General features: G+C 43.9%; 1 protein-coding gene across 1 annotated transcript in view; it reads right to left on the bottom strand.

Moving 5' to 3' along the window:
- Nucleotides 1-21,480, bottom strand: part of ADAMTS17 (ADAM metallopeptidase with thrombospondin type 1 motif 17) — a 151,300-nt gene that overhangs the window by 111,335 nt on the left and 18,485 nt on the right. Inside the window, exons 3-5 of the mRNA XM_008934441.2 lie at nucleotides 19,225-19,308; nucleotides 18,498-18,655; nucleotides 12,503-12,546 (exon numbers count right to left, since the gene is read on the bottom strand). Of these exons, the coding sequence (XP_008932689.2) occupies nucleotides 12,503-12,546; nucleotides 18,498-18,655; nucleotides 19,225-19,308 (286 nt within the window). The remainder of the gene's footprint in view (nucleotides 1-12,502; nucleotides 12,547-18,497; nucleotides 18,656-19,224; nucleotides 19,309-21,480) is intronic.

Genomic DNA, 21,480 nt, shown 5'->3' with positions numbered 1-21,480 from the left:
GTTGCATTTAACCCAAAGGGCCCCTCCTCTGGGTTCCCAAACAGAACTGTCCATCCCAACTTCCACCCCCAAAAAAGGGAATGACCCACATGGCAGTTTATGCAGACATAAACACATCACAGCACCAGCCTGACTGAAGAGAAGTAATGGCTAATTCCAGAGGTAAGTGGCTGGGGATATTTTTAATATGCCCTGAATCTACTTTTTTAAGTACCTCTTTCTCTAGATCACTCAAAAATAAAATGTCACCCTTAAAGTAACACCAGCTAGAGAGAAATTTTCACTACGAAAAAGAGCAGCCTGAGCTTTTCTCACACTCAATAAAAAGAAATCTCTCATGTTCAAACTCGAGCTCCTGTGAAAGAAAACACAAATTTGGATGAATCCTGCCGAGCTCCTTGTGCTGACTGACAGCAGCCAGAAGAGTCCCTGGTGCCTCACACACACAAGTCAAGGCACAGTCCCAGTCCTGAGGCCTTTCCAGTCTGGATTCAGGAATGACAGCACGGGAGGCTCACAGGGACAGCATCTGCAGCAGCACTAAAGAAAACTGTCCCAGACTCCTGCAGAGCCAAGGGACATTTCCATGCATGTGTTACTGCTCCAGGCCTTTGTGTTACAAAGCAAGGAAGTGCCTCTCCCAGTCTCATATCCCTTCAAATAAAGACTCCCAGGAAATTCAGAAGCTCCTTTACACCTGCCTGGGTGTGGCCCGTGGAGGGAATTTGCAGCAGTAACAGCTGTAATTCCCAGCTCCACAGAAAGGGTATTTTTGAAGATGGGAGCCCAGTGGCCTCCTCTCAGCTGCCATGAACGGGATGCATTTCCCAGCAGAGCCACCTGATTGATGGTATCATAACCAGCTTCGTGGCACCCCCAGCAAACAAGCTGAATGTGTGTCACATCTGCTCTAATTTTAACAGCATCGTAATCACCATGGGCTTGATCAAAATCTCACTGGCACCAACACAAGTATCACCCCTGGCTTTGGAGAAGGTGCATTAAACCATTTCATGGCCTCCTTTACTCAGTTCCCAGCCACAGAAGGTTGGTCTTTGTCTTTTTTACTTCAATGTAAAGCCGAAAAGCTTTATTTACTTCAGTGTTTAAACCACACTGTGGCTCAGACACTGGTATCTAAATACACCAATGCACTGAACAAATGCTCATTATTTTTCCCAGTTTGAAAATGCAACAAGTGACACAGATAAACATAGAAAAAAGGGATTGTTCTGAGATATTCAGTCATAAGTTATCACTTTTAGGTCTGTCAGTCAGAGAAGAAACCATCCAACCATCACAGCAAACACAGCTCTTGTGCTGCAGCACAAACTACAGCAAGTTCATTGTGGAAAGGACCAAATGAGCTGAGAGCATCAACCCCTGCCCTGCTCCACAGTTACAGAGAGATACCAACACGAGAGGGCTGTGCCTGGAACCTCTGCTCCTTACTTGGCTCCACACAGGGAGAAGGGAAATGGGAAGATCCAGGTGAGACAGACAAACACATGGAAAGAAGTCTGGGACAAAGCAGAGAACATTAAGGAACAAGGAATGAGATACCAGGGGGAAGAAACATGAAACTGAAACATAATTAAGTCATCAGACTCTCCTGAGGCACCAGACATCTCTGAAAAAAAACTCTGAAGCTTAGAACTCCAGTAGTCCTAAGCAGTATTTTTGTGTCAGAGGATCTCAGGCTCAGGAAAGCATCCCCACTTCAGAAGCTGCTTAAGTGTGTGTCCAGGTACAGAAGGTCAGGCAGGAATCACAGGGAAAACCACCTGGAAGGACAGAGCAACCCCAGGGAACAACAGTGCTTTTCTGAAGTCTGAGTCAACAGACACTTGTAAGAGTCACCACAGGGATTAGAAGGAGCAGAACACTTCCTCAGAACTGACCAGGAGTCAGGACACAGGTACAGTCAGGAATTTAATCCATACTTGGACCCAGCAAGCCCAAGCTGGAGATACCATCTTCTCTCTGACTGACAGATACGGCAAGAAACACAAACAACTGGAGCACAGAAGATAAGAAATGAGTGTACAGGGTTCTTAAACAGAGATATAAAATCTAAATGCTAATAGAAATCTAACTTTTCTGTCATTTCAAGAACAACAAACTCTGATGAGACTGATGGACTCATTTTCAACAAACAAAAACATCCACACGGAGCTTCTTAACTCACTGGCCAGTCTTCTTATAAATAACTGCAGTGTTTACACTGTTTGTCTACTGCAGCACAAATATTGCTGTACATGCTGGAGCCTGATGGATGACATTATTAAAACCAACAAGCAGATCCTCAGCAGAACATTCCTGTGTACCCAGCAGTCTGGTCGTGGCCAGGCAGAGCCTCAGTGCAAACAGCTCAGGCAAAAGGGCCACACAAACCCGTCTGACACAACCACACAAAACCAACAAACATCCCCAACCTGCTGACTGCTCATGACCACCAGCTACAGTAGAAATCCAAGGCTAATTCTGAGCTAAGCAAACACAGAAATCCTTGGCATTCGACAAATCATGCTGAAAAGAACAGGAGAAAGAGATTGGATGGGTTGAGTCTGGGGTTTTGTTAAATTATTATTTCAATAACTTCAATGTATGTCTATCAGTTGATCTAAAAGGTAAAAAGACTTGTCTAACTAATTCAGACAAAAACCTTGCAGATTATAGGATTTTGAACTCAGAATTTAAAAATCTATACAGCAGAACCCCTGTGTCCAAATAAAATTCCAAGGAATTCGAGTTCTTTTCAAAGGACAGTTTATACACACACACACACACACATAAACACAGATATATTTACAACCCTCAGTAAGAATTAGGCTAAAATTTCACCATCTACACTGACCTTCCTATCTGAATTGGCAAGAGTTTGATAAGGTAACCCCAGTATTTTCTGCAAGGGAGATCTGGTCAAATTCCCATGTGTAAAATTCGAAGTACTCTGCTGTGCATTTACAGTCATTTTTACTCCAGGATGTGTCTGTGCATTCTTGGGTCAGCTCAAATTTTCATCACCTTACCCACAGCACCTGCCATTAACATTTACAGCCACGGAGTGGGTTTGTGTTGGACCCCAGTTGGCTGGAGGACACTCCCTGCTGCATTTTCAGGGAAGATTTTCAGTGTCTGGTAAACACAGGGAAGGTTTTCAGTGATGCAAAGTGCTGTTACAAACCCAATTCCTATTTGTGTTGCACAGTCCCAACTGAAAAGCTTGGAGCTTGTGCTGAGGCAGTGGAAGTGGGAGAATTGTTACATAAATCCCAACAACATTCCAAGGATTTAAAGTGACTTTCAATCTATTGAGTGCATTTGGTGTAGCAAAATCCTTCCAGGACCAGACACCCTGCAAAATGGGTTAGGTATTATACCAGGTCATGTTACCAGATGGTCAACCAAAGCTGGAAAGAAAAAATTCTAGTGAAAAAAAATATCAGTGCAGGTCAAAGTCAAACTCCCTTGTTGGGGACGGGGAGGGAGAGTTTTATGCCCGTTCCCCAGTGTGGTTTTCTTGGCTATCACCAGTAAAATCTCATCTCCACGTTATTTAAAACTCGCTCTCAAAACTGCATTTAGCCTTGGCAGCTGCACGACAGAAGAAATGTAAAAGTACAGTAGGCAACTGTCCTTCATTTCCTTCCCTTACTCTTACATATCCTGTGTGCAACTGGAATGCTCCTATTTGATTATCCAGTGGAGCAAATGCTCCAATGAATGCAATCATGCCTTATTACCCTACATGTCTGCAGCCTATTGCACAGCTATGGACAGATGTTTTTACACAGCTTGGTTTTTTAGCTACAGGGTCTATAAAACAATAGGAACTATCTGAAATGTTTTCAAGCCAGCAAAGGATAAAGGCACTGTAAAGCAGTCAACTGGATAAGAGCCATCTATGTCTGACAGGAGGAGAAGAAAAACCTCAGAGGTTTCTCAGTTATAAACACGTCAGCTTTGTGGAAGGGCTGCAGTGAGCAGCAAACTGACCAGGCTGGAATGTGGGAAAACAGGGAAAAACAGGGACCCAGGCAGTGGAAAGGAGAAACACAGACCTCTGGCCTGTTGAAGGGTTCAGTTGTTATTTTACTGACCTGAAGAACTGGCTGGTGCCCAAGGAAGTGGAGCTGCCACTGGGAAGGCCTGGGAAGAGGTAGCCTTGCCTCCAGCTGAGGGGCTTGGACTGACTCAAGGCTGGGCTCTGCTCTGTCCCTTGGCATGTCCCTTCCCATCTCCAGGCTTCATTTCCTCACCACTACAATGGGGATCACCATTCTGATCTCTTTGTTAAAGAGCTGTGAATTTTACTGAGGAAAAGCCCTATTTACAAATTCATTTCCTTCTCCTCTCAGTAAATTCCTTGTTACAAATGAAATCAAATGCAAACCCCCCTGACTGTACTGGTTAATGGCACAGGTCTGTCAGGGAGGCACCGTGAGTTAACGGGGAAGGCACTGGGCTGGAAGGCAGGATGTGCAAAATCATTCCATGCTCTTGGATAAGAACCAGTGAGAAATGGTTTTATGAGTCCCATGTTTCCCCTGTCCACTGTATCACAGCAGAAAATCCTGCTTTCAGCTGCACAGATCCTTGGATTGGCATTTCCAGCCCAGATGGGTTATTTATAGTGTACTGACAGCAGGTTTGACACTGTGGAAAACAAACACTATTTCTCTTTCCACAGCCTTTTATTATAAAAAGGAAAGGAAGAAGCAGGATGAGCCATGAAAGCAGAACTGACGATTTTCTTTATTTTATGATCATTGTAGTGAGAATCCCCCAGAGAAACAAACCCTCAGCAAGGGGAAGTGATGGAGCTGGGGTGTGAAGCAGTGCAGAAAGCAATAAAATCTCCACTTCCATGCACAAGGCAAGAGACAAGAGCAGAAATACTGTAAACCCCAAAAGACAGAACTGCTCTGTCCACAGACCAAATATAATGAGCTTGTTCTGCTCGTGTCTGCCTCAAAGGCTGCTCAGCCTCACACACACAGTAGCCAGGAGCAGTTCCAGAGCTTTTCCTGACAGTTGTTTGGCAGTGGAGGCTTAGCTGGACATCAATTAGGCTCCTGCCTTCAGCCTGTCTGTTTGCAAACACAATGACCACTTTCTGAGATCAACAGCAGAGATTTCTTTAAATCATCATTAAATGCTACTTAGCCATAAGCAAAGCCTGGGTTCTCAGGCAGTGTCCCACAAATCATCTCTAATTTAGAAGATAATCGAGGCAGAAAACTGTCTAGGAGATAAAACTGTAACTCAGAAGTTCTAGCACAGTATATTCAAGTGAATCAAACCCCTCACCTATCACACAGAAGGAAAGGATATATTAAAATCTCATGCTTCTGGTTGTTTTTGACTCCATACTAACATGAAAATGTACTGAATGGCTTCTGAGGGAAACTGTATCATAAATTCATTGGTAACTGTTAGTTAAAACAGTAACAATGAGCCCTTTTTGATTGCATGTGAAAGCCCCAGACTTAGGAAGGAGGGTGAGGGGTACAAAGATGGGGAAAGGAACATCTTATGCAGGTATCTGCCCTTTAAGCTACGAGACAGAAATTCCCAGGTGCTTTGTGTACATGTCTCTATAATTTCAGACAGACAGAAATGGCCCTGGAGTGGAATGCAGGACATGTTTGCACCTGCACCAGTCAAACTGCACTATGATTTAGCACATAAAGTGATTTATGACACAGAGTTGAAACGAAAGAATGAAGTCAGAGTATCAGAATAAATATCAACAAAGTCATGGCAAATGTTTTCCCTCATGACTTACTTCTTTTAATAAAGTAACAGAAAGGAGCTTAGTTACCCACCAGTTTGAACATTAGGCTGGGATTTGGGCTGGAGTCCTGGATGCCTGATGGGAAAGTGCCACAGCACAGTTCTGGTAGCCAAGGAGTTTCCTGAAGAAAGCCAGGTTGGACAGGGCTTGGAGCAACCTGGAAGGTGTCCCTGCCCATAGCAGGGGGGTGGAATGAGATGATCTTTAGGGTCTCTTCTAACCCAAGCCAGTCTCTGGTTTTATGATGATTCTATGAAGATTTATTTCATTCAAACAATAATCAGCACCCCTCCTGCACAACACCAAGATGTGATGGCCTGAAGGATGTTTACTCAGTAACATGGTGCCTGGTAAAGGAATAGAGGTCCTTTCCACAGCATTCTACACAGGTGTTCCCTTATATTCATCAAAACCCATTCCCATGAACCATTAATAAAACCATGGGAGAAGGTAAAGCTTCCAAGCTCAGATAAGCTTAAACATCCTGCACCAACTCTGGGGGGAGCCCCAATAAGGAAGAAAAAAAGCTCTGTTGTAAAGTCTGACTGGAGGCTTTGAGTGAGCAACAAGAAAAGCAAGATTTAGGATCAGCAAAGACAAACAAAAGCAGGATGGTGAGCTGCTGAGAAGACTTAGAGTTGACAATGATATGTACATATTTCAGCTTAGGTATCTCTCACCATTAATTATCAACAGCAGTTTGATGGAGGAAATGAAAGGCCAGGTACAAAGCAGGAAGTGTGTTATTCCTCCCCACTGATAGTGTTTAGTTCCAACTCCCTGAGAACCAGCTTCAAACACACCACCACTGTTTTATCTTCTGGGATGGTGCTTACTAGGAAGACATACAGGCAGATAAATAATGGGAAAATAAAAGTGCTTGAAACACATTTTGGGGCTGCAAAAGGAGAATGATGTACGGAGGAGAACTAATAAGGAACTGCTGGAGGTTGATGAAGACTGAAGTGGAATAAATGTAGGGAAATTCTGTGACCTTGGATGGGCAAGTCCTGCAGCGACAGAGACAGACCAGCCAGGATCCTCTGGGAAGAGCAGCACCCTGGTGTCCAGCACCAGCTGAGCAAAGAGGAGATGGAGGAACTGAGCAAGAGCTCCTAAGAGCTCTGAACTGACCCCAAAGAGAAACAGACCCTTGGGAAAAAGGAAAGGGAAGGAGTTAATCATGAGAACAGTTGAGGGTCTATGAGACCAGCCAGGGACTGGAAACACATGGAGAAGGAAAAATGACAAACAAACAGAAAACCTGTCACTGACCCTCACTTCCCTAAACACTTCCATTTATTTTAAGTGTGCAAGGTAATTCTTTCCCCCAAGACATGAAAAAAAGAGAAAAGGAAGGAAAAAAAGTTGAGATAGCTGGAAATGGAGCTGATGGCACTCATAGACTGATATGATTCCAGAACAGAACAGATGGATCAATCACCTATTTTCTACAAAAACTCCTTGCAAAGGGACAATATGAGCTCCCAAATAAAGACAGTATCTCATGTTTGGCTACTCTGTCTTTTCCAGAAAGATAGACATTTTTCAGCTGAGGAGGCCAAGAATCCACCAGTGCCCTTAGTATATGGAATGAATAAAAACAAACCTAAACATGACTACTGAGCTGCAAAACAAACCCAAAGGCAAATAGAAGTCAAATGCTCTACTTTCCATAACAATAAAAAAAACAAAATAAGTCTCTATAAAATAGTATCAGGAGGGTTGCATGTCTCAGACAACACCTAAGAACGGGATCAGGGGTCTGACCCTCCCAAAATCACTAACAAAACTCTCCCTGAGTCTGGTGGAACCAGGGTTTTCCTCTGGTCTTTAGTGCACCTGGGAGGCAGCCTGGCTGAAGCCATGTCCCCAGAACAAGAAAGAAGGAAAAGCCCACACAGGACACTGGAGTGAGGAAGAGCAAGGGTTACTGCAGCAGGAATTGCTGATTACCTGAGTGGCTGTGCTCATCCCACTGCTTCTACTGAGATTGATGCAATCTCGGATTACACTCACTTGGCACACAGATTTTTAGTGGGAATCTGGCAGAGGAGGGATTGCTAGCTGGTGAAAAGGAATTGGAAGGCTCCTGTGGGCAGGGTGGAGCCTGGGAGACAGTAGGGATGAACATGCCCAATAGCACAGTCCTGCACTGTCTGGGCTGTGCAGCCCAGCATTTATTCCCTAGCAACCCAAAGGCAAGGGAAAAACTCTTCCACTGCACTGTACCACAGCTCCCTTTGGCTTCCCAAATCCAGCAGCCTGACTCCACTGCCCTACAGAGCCACAAGGGACAGGAATGTGTGGTGCTGCAAGGTCCCCTTCCTTCCCAAACCCAAATCCACTCGACAGCATTTCCTTACGGGACGTTTTAACCTCCAGTATGTTCATTTTAATGTATTAAAGTGTGTTTGGGTTTGGGCTGAAGGACAGTCCCAGCAAAGCTTTTGCTAAAGCCAGGCACTGCTGCTCTAATGAATTGTTTTAAGCAGCAGGTATTTCTATTTATTCTGGCATCAAACAAAAACCCGCCCTGGAATATACAGAAACATTCAACACCAACCACTATGGAAAATGTTTTTAATGTGAGAATTCCTTTTCTTTTCCACTCACAGCAAACCAGCTAGGCTTTTCCCTTTCCTTGGGGATGAATTCTCTGCTGTGACACAGTTAGGGGACTGGACTCAGTGTGACGTAGGGAGGAAGATGTAAATGCTCAGGACACAGTACAGGCAGGACAACCAGAACTGTCCCTTGCTGTGGACAGGCCAAAAACTGCAGAGGCAAAAGGCCAAAGAAAAGGTAAAAATGTGCAGTTCATTATTCAGGTGTTTTACATGGAATAAAATCACCTGCCTGGAGACTCAGACCCTCGTTTGCCAAACCTGGGCATATTTTGGAGCACTTTACTATGATAAACAGCCAGGAGATGGGAATGTTTTTCACAAAACATTGAGTCACTTGTAGAAAGAGTCTGGAAAACTACATTTCTCAATCACCTCCACTCTCTGCTTGGTTGTCTCCAGGCAGCGACTCCTTCAGCTCAGCCTGCCCCTCTGCAGTGCACACACTCTGCTTTCTTTTCCCCAACATCAAGCCACAGAAAAGCACATGTGATTGCAGCAGAGGTAAAGTCATTTTTAACCAGGGCAATTTAAGGATATTTAAGACACATTCTCGTTTTCCATTTCCCAATTCCACACTGCCCCCACTTTTTTATTATCTGAATACAGGGAAGCTTCAGCTTGGATCTGGGGTAACATGTACACCGAGGAACGAGGGCCAAGCTCTGCCTTGAAATATGCAGGATCATTCCTAACTAACCGTAAAGCTGCTTATTTGGCACCAGCAGTGGAAATACTGAAGGAAAGGGGCATTCTCAATCTGCTTATGTCACAGAAAGGTTGGATCCTGACACTGTGCAAGGCTCCAAACTGCAGCCTGATATTAATAGTGAGACATTAAACTTGCAGTTTGGCTGCTCAGAGACAGTTCCACTGGAACAAAGATTCTCCTGCAGGAAACGGCAGCTCTGGTTGGAGTCACAGCACGAGGGATGAGCCTGGAGCAGCCTCTGGAATTCTGAGTGCTGTGGGACAAGGCTGTGTCACACAGAGCAAACCTTTCTGCTCAGATTCTCAGAGGCTGTTGGAGCACCTCCTTTGGAATTCATCCCTTCTCTGGGCTGACTTACCCACCCAAGTGGGGCCATGAGCATTAAAAAACTATTTCTTACACAAATGTGGCTCTGTATCACCCCACAAAGACATACCTACATATTTTCCCCCATTTTTGAGCTTGTTTCAGCAATTATGTAACCCTTCCACACTGCCCTGGCAGCTGGGCCAAGAAAATTTGAACCAAGTCCCCAAAGCAACTGCTTTCAGTGAGGGGCCCCTGCCAGAATACAAATACAAACCTCCTGCTGCTGTTTTCTCTCTGTGTCTGCATGGCAGGCAAAGATTCCAGACAGGTTTTCCAATATGGATCTTTTAGACTACAAATGAACACCTCTTATGAGCCATTTAAACTTCATGATCCCACTTCCCAACAACAGCTGGGCCTCGGTGTTTCCCCCAGGAAAAGTTCTCCTTCTGGATTTCTCATAATGTAAAGAAAATCAAGGTATGGTCATTAAAAAAAAACCAAACACATTACCTAGAGCACTCTGAGCCCTCTTATTTCAATATACATAATTTAAGAGATTCCTTTCAGTCTCCTGAACATGACTGAGCAATATTAGATTCTGGACTTGTGTTGCATCACACACCCAAGACCACCACTCTCTTTTTACAGGAGACCTCCCTAAGCCATGCAATCTCCTGTAGCTTTGCACTCAAAAATCCCCATTTCAGAGAGGTAGACAGAAGCTTTCAGAATGTCAGTGACTTGCCAAATGTCACAGAGTGAGTCAGTGCCAGAGCTGGGAATAGAAATCAGGAGTCTAGAGCCCAGATTCTCTGCCTTATATAGAGCAGCAGCCTCAGTCTCACAGTTTAAGAGAGCTCCTGCTCACCAAAAGATGTTTCTTCCTTTACAGGATGGCAGTATTGCCACTGCAAGGGCCAACTTCACCCATGAGCAGGTATAAAAACACACAGTCATCTGCTGAGACCATGTTCCTCGTCTGTAAAAGTGAAGTATAAGGCAAGAAATGAAAGCAAGTTGCTGTTGTAGAGAACTCTGGGGAGTGCTGGAACCTCAGCATCACCATCAAGACCAAACACAATGTCACTCACTGGAGCAGTTTTCTTGCTTTCACAGGCAGTGCTGCTGATTTGGAGAGGACTGTCTGGGAGTTGGAGTAAGGAACAGGAATCTGGGAACAGTGGAGATGGTTGAAACCCAAAGATAAACCTTCATAAGCCATATGGAGTAGCAACGGGCACCTTCCTGCCTCGATTGTTGCACTCATTTTAAGCCCAAGTAAACACCCCACTACACTGGTGCTTAGATAACCCAGGTACATACCCAGGGCATAAAACAGTGCCTATTAAAAACCTATTTCTCTACAACCAACACCTGTTTTTCCCTATTTTGACTAAGGAGGGAAGTTGGAGAATCCTTCACAGGGTTAAAATTTAGTACTGCCAACACTAAGCACTTTCTCAACCGGTGCATGTCACAAAAGCACATTCATTATTTTAGTCTTCCTCCACTGTGAAAAAATGTAAATGGCACAACAAGGCCAAATGGGGCACAGAAAATGCATAAGGGAAGATACAAGTGCTTTGCTGACACATAATCAAACTGTCAGGGGAGAAGGAAAGTAGCACTGAAGAGAGCTAAGAGGCCAGACTGCTTTTGTCTTCTAAATTTCTTTCATTCACCTTCTAAATATCTTGGAAAACTATGCTGGAAAGAGCAACAAATGAGTTTAATCTTTATTTCTGTGGTCATTCACTTTCTTGACTGCAGCCACAGCCTGCAGCAAATCACTGCACAAGAAATAACTTGGGTATTGTAAGAACAGAAAAGAAGTCATAAAAATATTTCCTTAGTCATGCTGTCTCTGGTAATATAATTCCCTGAATAGAGACCTTCAACAATACTGTCTTGGAAAATGGAAAGAGCTCTGACTTTAGTCAGCATGTGTCTTCCATCAGCTTCTCTCTTTTCTGTTTTTTTTAACTTCTTTATTGTATGTCACCACAGCCATCTCCAGGTGCAGGTACACAGCACAAAAACCCTCCTCAGTGGAAGCCTGTTTTCCACAGAATAAATGCATTGTGAGGGATTCTGCCTGGAAAGAAAACCTGGGATGTGGAGGCCTGTCCTTGCTCATGGGTGTGTATATTCCAGCTCTGTGTTTTCTCCTTTCACCTGATCAGTCCCCACACCACAGAGAGGGAGGACCTGCATTCCAAGAGGAGCCTCCACAGGCTGTTCCAGAGCTCCTGCTGAAGGTACTTTCCCCCCATGCTCTTCATCACCCACTGTCAGCAGAGCAACTCCTGGGTCTGCAAGTGTCTCCCTGAAAATTAGGATCCATCCCCAGTTTACACAGAATTGTGGGATAAGGGGCCATTTGACTTTGAGGCAGTACTAAAAAAAAAAAAAAATCATGTGGTCACCATAAAGATGATTTTGAGCTGTGCCTCCAAACACTGCTGCTACTGTGGAGATTAAAAAAAAAACAGGAGAACAGATACAGGGAAGGTTCTGCTACCTGAGTGAAATAAATAAAGTATTTAATGTGTGACATGTAAGGACCCTGTGTATGCAGGGTTTGAACATGATTAAAGGTAGTTAGGAAGAAGGAGGAACAGGAGGCAGAAAAGAAGATTTAACTTGGCTTTCCCACAATGAGGGATTCTTCCCCAGAACCAGAGTTTGATCTGGGAGTGTCACACAGGTTCTCACAACGGGAAATACATTCCTCAGTTAGCAAATTCTTGGTTTAGGTGAGAGAGAACTGAAAGGAACATCATACAGACACACCAGCAGGCAGTTTCTTCTACACCCACTCCAAAGAAGATTAATTCCCGAACTCTGAGACCTCCAGGGTTTAGAAGGGGTTAAAATTTAATGGCTTATTCATAGTTCACAGCCTGCTCAGCTAACCCATATTTGTATCACAGAGGTACACAGATTGCAAAACCAACATTACAGCAAACCAAAGAATGAAAGATTGCCCAGAAAGCTCCTCTTAGCACAGAGTTGGCTCTCAAAATACCCTCCCCTGCTCCTTTGACTTACCCACAGTGTCACAAGGCTCGTCTTTGTGTACGCAGAAATCTGTCCTAGAAAGAAAAACAGAACAGAAGTGAAATGGATCCTGTGCCTCCAGACTCCAGGCTGGGAAAAGGCACTGGAGCATGACTCACAGACCAGGGGTGTTGAGGTTTGGGGATTTTTTTCAAGCTGCTGTGCAGTCTACAGGATGACAACACTGATAGCAGCTCTGATTGCTACTGGGGAGGTTATTACAAGCAATTATGTGAATCAGCTCCATACAGCACAGTCAAATTCAACAGACTTAAGATTTAGCACCTAAAAGAGCCCTGCCTCACTCTGTGAGATCAGACTGCTTCAGCAACCACATTAAAACTGAAGCTCTTCTTTTTCACAAGAGAATTGTAACAAAAAGAAGACACCCGGTGATGGAGCAGCACCATCAGAAGTGGGAGTAGGAGATGTGTGGGGCACTGCCTGAAGGCACAGAACTAAAAATGTATACCCCAAAATTCTCAGTTCTTCAGGTTTTTTTCTTGTTCTTCCACTAGAAGAGAAAAGGACAAGAAAGAAGCAAGACTAAACAGAGAATGACAGATGTTGACGTGGAACGAGAAAGAGAATTTCAGGATTTGCCAGGTAACAGGTGAAATGGCTTCAGCTAAACCTGCTACAGTCAGATTTGCCATTTTATGATTTGAATCCAACACAGAGAGGTTCAAGAGGCTTCATTTGGCCTCTGCTACTCCCCCATATCTCATCAAGGCATGAGAAGATACTACATATGACACATGCACCCACAAATCAACAAGGAATCCATGGAGCTGTGTTAAATAGAAACAGAATAAGAAGCCTTGAAACTCCCCATCAAAGCAAGGGCACTTCACGTGAGAAGACATGAGATTCCTCATGACAGAAAAACACCTGTGGGGGGAAAAGGTATTTTATAACTAAATTAATGGTTTGAATACATTTCTATAAGCACTTAGACCTAAACTTTCAGGAGCTCTCTTCACTAGCCCTGCTTTGCAGTGCAATCCACTATGAAGAGGAGCTGGAGAAAAACATCACATGTGCTAAAACATTTCAGAAGCTCCTTAACCCAAGGGGAGCTGAGGAACCATAATCTCTGTCATTATGGCTTTCCTCACCCTGTGGGGAGGCTGGTGAAAGAACCCTATTAGCACATTTGGAGTGTGCCTTTTGAAATGCCTGAATCCCCGTGGGATTCAGAGTTTAAGAGTCTGGTAGGAAGAAGATCAAAAATACTTTAAGATAAATACTTAGAAAAAGAAAATACTTAATATAAAAACAGATAAATATTAAAAATACTGTTTCCTTGAAGAAAATTATGAAACTAGGATTTATAGGAAAAGGGATTTAAGGCCCTGGACTGCAGCTGATAACCCAAACCCTTCACTACCAAACTCCTTTAAAAGTCACAAATCAAGTTGTCAAAGGCTTGGAAGGAGAGAAACAAACAGCCATTACCAGCTCTTGTTAAGCAGACATTGAAAACTAACCACGCTTGAGTGCAGAAAAACCATAACAACCATCAAAGTGTTAAAAAAATCAGACAGGGACAAAACAAAATCGGAAGCTACGACCACACACCGGCCCCAGCCTTCATTTTTCCCCACAGCCTGTGTCTCGACACCTTGGCATTCCAGCCTTTCCAAGGAAGAGTAATGACAGTCTCCTGACGGAGCTGGCACCAAGCTCCTGCTTGAGTTCCCAGAGCCAACTTGACGGAGGTTTATTTAAGGACTTATTATGTTATATAAACTGGTAAATCAAACAGATGCTTTTCTTGTGACAACAGATAGCTGAACTATTAGTAGATGGCACGAGGCCACTGCTAGAAAAGCCTCTCTCTTCAGGGGCCATCCAGCCCTGCAAATAACAGGCAGCAGTTCTGCAGTTCTGCTCCTCGCAGGCTCTTCGACACCAAAAGGCGTCTGGCACTTCCAGGCAGCTCCACGGAGGGATTGCCACTGTGCCATAAATGAGGGGGCTGTAAAGGATCCAGCACAACTTGCAGACACTCCTACAGAGGTAGAACAACCCTAGTCTGTGATGCTGTTTGGTCAGGGAAGGGCTTGAAACACGTCAGCAGAACTAAACAGCTGCCCAATTCATTGCATGAGGCACTCCAAGTATGAAACCCCCTCGGCCCATCCCTAAAGCTCCATAAACACAACTCCAAGGGACCCCATCCTCATATTCAATGACCTTGTACCAAAATGCCAGGCTTTAAATCATCCAGACCTTACCCCAAAACCCTGTGGCCAAACAGAAAAGCACATCCAAACCTTTAGTCACAAACGAGCCTGGTGGGTTCTCAGTCTTCTTCCAAAGGCAAGGAGCCATTCCATCACAAAACCTATCCCTGAAACTCCTACAGTCCTTCCCTGGCAATCAGATGGGAGACACGGCCTGGAAAGGGGTTAAGAAAGACCTGTCTCACCTGTGGGCCAGTCACAGCAGTGATTTCAGATGGCCCCATTCTGCCACCTGAAGCTTATCTGCTGTTAAAAGGGTTTCAATCACAGGTGTCTCTCTGGCACATTCTTGAGCTCAACTGCATCTGTATTTCTGAAGTGAGAGCTTGACATGACTGATACTATAATGGCATTCAATGATATAAAGGAGATATTTTAACATTCACTGCATGTGCAAAGGTCTCTTACCACAGAGACATAGTTTTGTTAGCAGAACCTTTTACTGAGCTACGCTGGAATAAAACTGACTCCAGGAGCTGCAGTTCAAATTCAACATCTGACCTTATCACACTGAGTCTTGGATAATTCTCTTCACCTCTATCCACCTGAATCAAGCAGGACACGTGTTCTCATCTTGCAGGGGCCTGTGAAATTCTCAGTCACTATCACGTGGAGCTGAGCAGAGGGTTTCCATTAGCAAACTACAACAATTCTTCTCAAAAAATGACAAGAAGTCAGTTGTTTTGTTCAATAAAAACAGCCAGAAGAGCTCAGAACTCCTCCTACAGTCACTCTTCCATCTGGCTCCCACCAACTGGAAAAAAATACCTAACTGTGCTCAGCTAAACTCTGCAATTCAAGTCCTTCCTGTAAGAAAGGAGGACAGTAGCTGAACTGTGCAACAGGAATAAGAAGTATTCTGTTAAATGGCCATTCCCAGCATCCTTCAAATGACATCTTTTGACCACTTTAACCCTGCAGGGTCATAAAGCTGAGGGACAGAGGAAACTGGTACAGTCAAAAACCTGCCAAAACAAACTTTCCACATGCATGTGTACATTCAGGAGCACTGTGTGCCCAGATTCCTCCATGCACAGTGAATTGCTCCATTTGCCCATTTAATGGAGAAATGTGGAAGGGAGGAGCAGGCTGCAAAAGGAATAAATACACCACCATGACAGGAGAAAAACCAAGTCTTTGCTCAATGACAGCTCTGAATCCTGCTCCTGTCAGTGTTGTGACATTCTTTGCTCTGCTATCACATGACCTGTGGTCTAACAGGTGACCCAAACACCTCCAGCCAGGAGCTGGGACAACAGCAGTGAGTCTGAAGATTCCCCAGGGAATGCCAAACACAGAGGATCAAGAGGGGGAATGTGCTTCAGATGAGACATGCTTCTAAAATCACTAAGATACAGACTCTGCAGACAGAAGTTATTCTGCCTGTTAAAATATGAAGTACATTATCCATAGATGCCAGAGATCTGAGTTTCTGCAGGTTCAGAAACAGAATCTGAACAAGAAATGATTATAGAGACCACAGCACTATACTCAGACCTTCAGGGCTGTGACAGGTTATTCCCACTGTCTCACTCATTTATTGAGCTGGACAATGGTACATCTTATTTCACAGACACAATGTGTCTCTTGCCTGGAGCTCAGGTGGATACCATGAAAATCCCAAACGAGGAATATTGGCCACCTAAATAATCTACTTTTGCATACAAAAGATGACATGGGGACCATCAGTTCGAGGTGGAGTTTCAAAAGGCAAGCATGCCTTGGTGCTTCAAATGAACCCAGCCAGATTGGAACCAGAGGGATTTCTTCAGAGCTTGACCCCAAAGAATCTGTTTCTAGTCCTAAAGCAGCTGCAGCTGCTGAAAATTCAGCTTCTGCTTTTTCTGGCTCGATTGCTTGTGCTGGACATGCTGCTGCTCCCATCTCCTCTACCACTGTCCATCTGCACAGTCTGGGGAGGGTCCAGGGACACACACACACACACACACACACACACACACACACACACACACACACACACACACACACACACACACTTCCAAAGCCAAGAGGAGAAAAATTCATTTCCCTGACACAGGAATCGGGTGCTGGGCCAGAACTCTTCCAAGCAATGCAGCATCCTCTGTGCAGCAGAAGCAGGGTGGGTTAAGGATGACAAGACACAGCAAGAAGGAAGGAGAGCCTACAAGTCCACACTGCTGGCCTATCCAACAGGAAAAATGCTCCTCTTGTGCACAGAAATGTGCTCTCTGGCCTGAACTTTCTCACCAAAGCTGAATCTAGTTTTTAACCCAACCAAACCTGTACTTCTCCACCCATTCTGAGTGCAAAACTCTGCAAATCTATTGAACAATTCCTCCTAAAATTTCTTTCTCCAGTTCTTCCTCAGATGCCTGAGTCCAGCTCATTTAGCCTGACATTATGCATTCAATTTTAAAAGCTGCACAGATGAAATGCTCTGCTCATTCCTTACACCCCACACTCAGAGCACATCAGAAGAGATTCTGTCTGCCTCACTTGTCAGGCAGGACAACTGGATGCCCAGATGAGTTTAACAAAAATGTTAGTTATTTATTTAGGCCCTGATCCAGTGAAGCACATGCTTAACTATAACCAGGATATGCAGCCCACTGACTTCAAAGGAACTATTCACCCTGTCTAAACTGTTAAATATCTGTAAGTGCTTGGTGGACTACAGTGAATACAGAGAAGAGAGGAGGATTTGAGGGAACTGTCTGTGCAGGTGCATCCTTAGGGACTCTGCTGGCCTCATGCCCAGCTCACCAGCTATTTTACTGAACACTCACCACAATCCCATGGATAGTTTGCATTGGGAATGGTAACAAAATAGATTATTACAGTCAGGATGGCAGTTTATGCAAAAACATATATTTCTGCTACATTGTTGGCAGAGAAAAAAGGTGAAAGAGGTAATACTGAACTGCAACACAGACATTTCCTGTCTCAAACTGGGGAAGAAGGGAGTAGGAAGTAGTGTTTTTCTAGCACAAGGAGCATCCATATTACACTATAATTTTGTGCTCACTTCAATTATTCAGAGATCACTTCTATAACAGTGAATTCTTCATTTACATCTTAAAGGATGCAAACAACTTAAAACACCATGGATTTGTTACTCAAAATGTATGGTAACTGTGAGGAACATTGTACTGTGAGGTTGAGCTCAGGTAGGTAGAGGAAAAAAGACTGTTGTCCCTACAACATCCTTTTTCTCTCTTTATCTGATGTGTTTGATACATCAATAAGTGGAGGAGCTCCAAGGTGCAAAGGATTTTGCTCAAGTATTTATACAAAGGTTATTTCACATCTGAAATAAATGCAGGAGTTTCCAGTTACACAAACAAATCAGGACTGACACCCCCTCCTCCATCTCAGTTCTGACAGAGGAGGGGTGTTACAGTGGTTATCTCCTCAGGCAAAGAGAGAGGAAATTAATTCAGCTTATGGTATTCATCTTTCATTTTCTTTAGGAGATAACTCCCTCACCACCTTCCCCACTGCTGACACACTGTCTGCTCCTCTCAGACTGTTCAGTTGATTCATTCCTAATTGCACAAAGACCACTTGAGCTCAGCTGTGCTCTTAATCCCACACTTTTCTTCTAGGAAGAAGGGCTCATGCTCCAAAACCTCATCTATTTCTTCCACTTATATCAGGTGGTGTGAGAAAAAAAGCATCTCCTGTCCTGCCTGATCCTGACTGTGACATGTAGCAGTGACCATGACCCTGACAACACTTAGGTGTTGTTACCATACCTGGTTACAAAAACAGCAGCATCCACAGGAGGGGTGTCATCCCTTGCACCAGGAACCTGGTTGTTACCAAGGTATTTTGCTCCACCATATTCTTCATTCTGCCACTGACAGAAGCTCTCCAGAGATCTCTCTCCATGATGCCCAATAGACAACTTTGCCTTTTTGGGGGAAAAAAAAGGTACAAGAGAACAATTATCAACCACAGTCTTTACATAAAGCATCAGATCTCTGATGAAAAATCACAGACTCAAAGACATAGATGTGACAGAGTGAAAAGTGTGAAACCAGCTTCATCTGAGCAGTGAACTCAGGACTGTGGACTTCACACTGACTTCTGCCAGTTGATCTACAGACCAAACTCCACCAGCTCAGCAGTCACAAGTTTCTAGTACAGCTCTACATTCAAAAGCCTCCCGAGTCTGGAATTTATACATCTGATACCAGAGCCATGTCATTTTTAATCTCTGTAAGAGTTAACTCCTGGGACTGGTTTACAACTACAAGCAAACAAAGACTTACCAGCGAGGATAAATAAAAGGACTCTAGTTCCTTTCACTCCCCCAGCCCCCTACACTTCCCACCTTTAGTGCTGCCTGGTGAAGTGTGACAGGCACCCTCACAATTTGTGATCCCGTGGCCAGACAGACCCCACTCCCCCCTCCCACCCTGCTCTGGGAGACACCACAGAACAATTGCAGCAGCAGGGCAAAAATGAGTTAGAACTCACAGGGCGGTTGTGGAGCAGGACTAGTTTGGTCACTCGAATGTTGACTTTAATTCCAAGGCTTTGATGCTGAAACATGTTGTACACCTGTCAAAATGCAAAGAAAACATCCACAGCATATCAGCAACGATACCTAGTAATAACTGAAGAAACTAATTGTGACTAAAGTTAGACATTTGTCCTGAAAAACTGACACAGAAAAACCCCAAATGAGTTGTGCTACTACATTCAGTGAAACAAAGAATTTTTAAGAGCTACAGTGTTACCAGCTCTAATAGTTCCACATACCACAGGGTAGCCACAACACTTGCAAAACCGGAGTAGGTTTGCTCCTACCTCCTGCACTGGGATTCCCCACCTGCCCAATTGGTCACAGACTAACCTGGGCAAGATTCAGCATTCAAGGATAAAAAACATTAAAAATAAACAAAAAAAAATACACAAGGCCAGTTGCTGAAAAAAAAAAGAACCCCAACTTTTAACTGGAATAGACAAGATAAAAATTAATGAAGAGGAGAAAAATATTCCAAAGGAACTCTATGAAACAAAGTCTCAGGAACATGGACATACGTTATGAAGCATCCAACCAACATGGATCTTCGGCATTTAAATATCAGAGATATCTCAATGCAAGATGAACTAATGGTGTGCTTTAGACTTCAGGAAATAGAATGGAAAAGCAATTTCCCTCTGTTATTTTCATATCTTATATGAGAGAATAGTAATAAGGCAGCACATGATGACACAAGCCTCAGGAAATACAAAAATAGCACCGGAAACTACCTTACTACTTTCTCCAGATTTTGCATTCCAGCTCAGATACTTCACCTCATTTTCAGAGGTTAGAATATAAGATTTTAATTGATGCCAGAATTTTACTCCCCCCATTTCTCCATGTACAAATGTTTTAACTAGACTATATAAAAAAAGTGAGGGAGGGGTTTATTTTAAAAAGGTGTAAAATACCACATAAAAATCACTGGATGAATATTGCATTCGCTATTTAGTCAAAAAAATAAAATCAAGACCACTGAAGAGAGACTCTTGACAAATGGGAGGCAGGATTTGGCCCCAGGTAAGCTGTATTCCTTACTCATTTGGCTACAAATATCACAGAGGCCCAGCTAACTTCCTACAACGAACCCAAGACATGAACACATCTTGGATATTATGTTTTCAACGCTTGGTATTTTTCCTATTTGTGCAAATACTCAGGAATGTGCTCAATGTAAGAGTGTTCTTAAGCTCTTTAGTGTTTGGGGTTGGATTTAAAGCACACACGTAAATGTTTCCTACAATTTAGGCACAGACTGCAAGACAGAGCTACTCAGTGTTTGACCCACTGACCTTCAGTATGAGCACAATGAGCCATTTATCTTCCCTGGGGCTGGTGTACAAATGCACACAAGTGCTGGTACTATTTGCTTAGCTCGGGGGTATGTTGGTAGAGCAGCTCAGGCCTCTCACTACAGACCTGGGGGGGATAAACTTGACACTTGCAGGGAAGGGCTCTGACAGATGACCCCTGTGTAAATGGAGACCTGGACGTTCAGCTGGGAGGGTCAATGGGGCATCAGGCTGAAATCGCTCCTGTACCACTACAGGGCCTGACAAACATTTGCCTGGGATGGATGCCTTTGGTTTGCCCAACCTGCTCTAGCTCTGACCCTCCCAGAAAGTTTCCACTCACGAAATGAGGGTAAGTACAGCAAACGTTCTTATCACTAAGCCTAATGGTGCTTGTCTTCCCATCAGAGCAGACAAGCTGTCTGCCTCCAGACCTAGCACAGACCATCCAAACACCACTGATTTCAAAAGGTAGATTTCCATGGCAAAACCAGCTGCTGGAGAGTTTAGGATGTCATCTTGAAGGCTGTCAGCCCTTCTTCCTTTTCTGTTGTGCTCTCTGTCCCAAGGATAACTTTGACTGCACTTGTATTTGCATCCATCAGCGATCTCAGAAGAGCTCAACCTACCAAGCAGCAGCAACAAGTGGATACTAAACCAAAAGGACACCAGGCATGCAAAAGTCTTCACTTTGTTTGTTTATTCAAGCTTTGTTTGCTTATTTTCTTAAATGAAGCCCAAAGAAGCTCCAGACTGATGACAGTTTGTGTTGCCTAGACCGAACATTAACCTCTCCCTCCAGAGGGAGATCACTTAACAATTACCATCACAGGCAACATACACTTGGTGAAAACTGAATTTGCCAACTAAAATAATTTGTATAAAGAGAAAGAAAGATGAATTAGAACAACT

This window comes from Manacus vitellinus, unplaced genomic scaffold, assembly GCF_001715985.3.
Source record: "Manacus vitellinus isolate BGI_N305 unplaced genomic scaffold, ASM171598v3 scaffold_16_pilon, whole genome shotgun sequence".
Taxonomy (NCBI): Eukaryota; Metazoa; Chordata; class Aves; order Passeriformes; family Pipridae; genus Manacus; species Manacus vitellinus.
The sequence above is the reverse complement of the archived record's forward strand: the minus strand, read 5'-3'. Positions and strand labels throughout refer to the sequence as shown.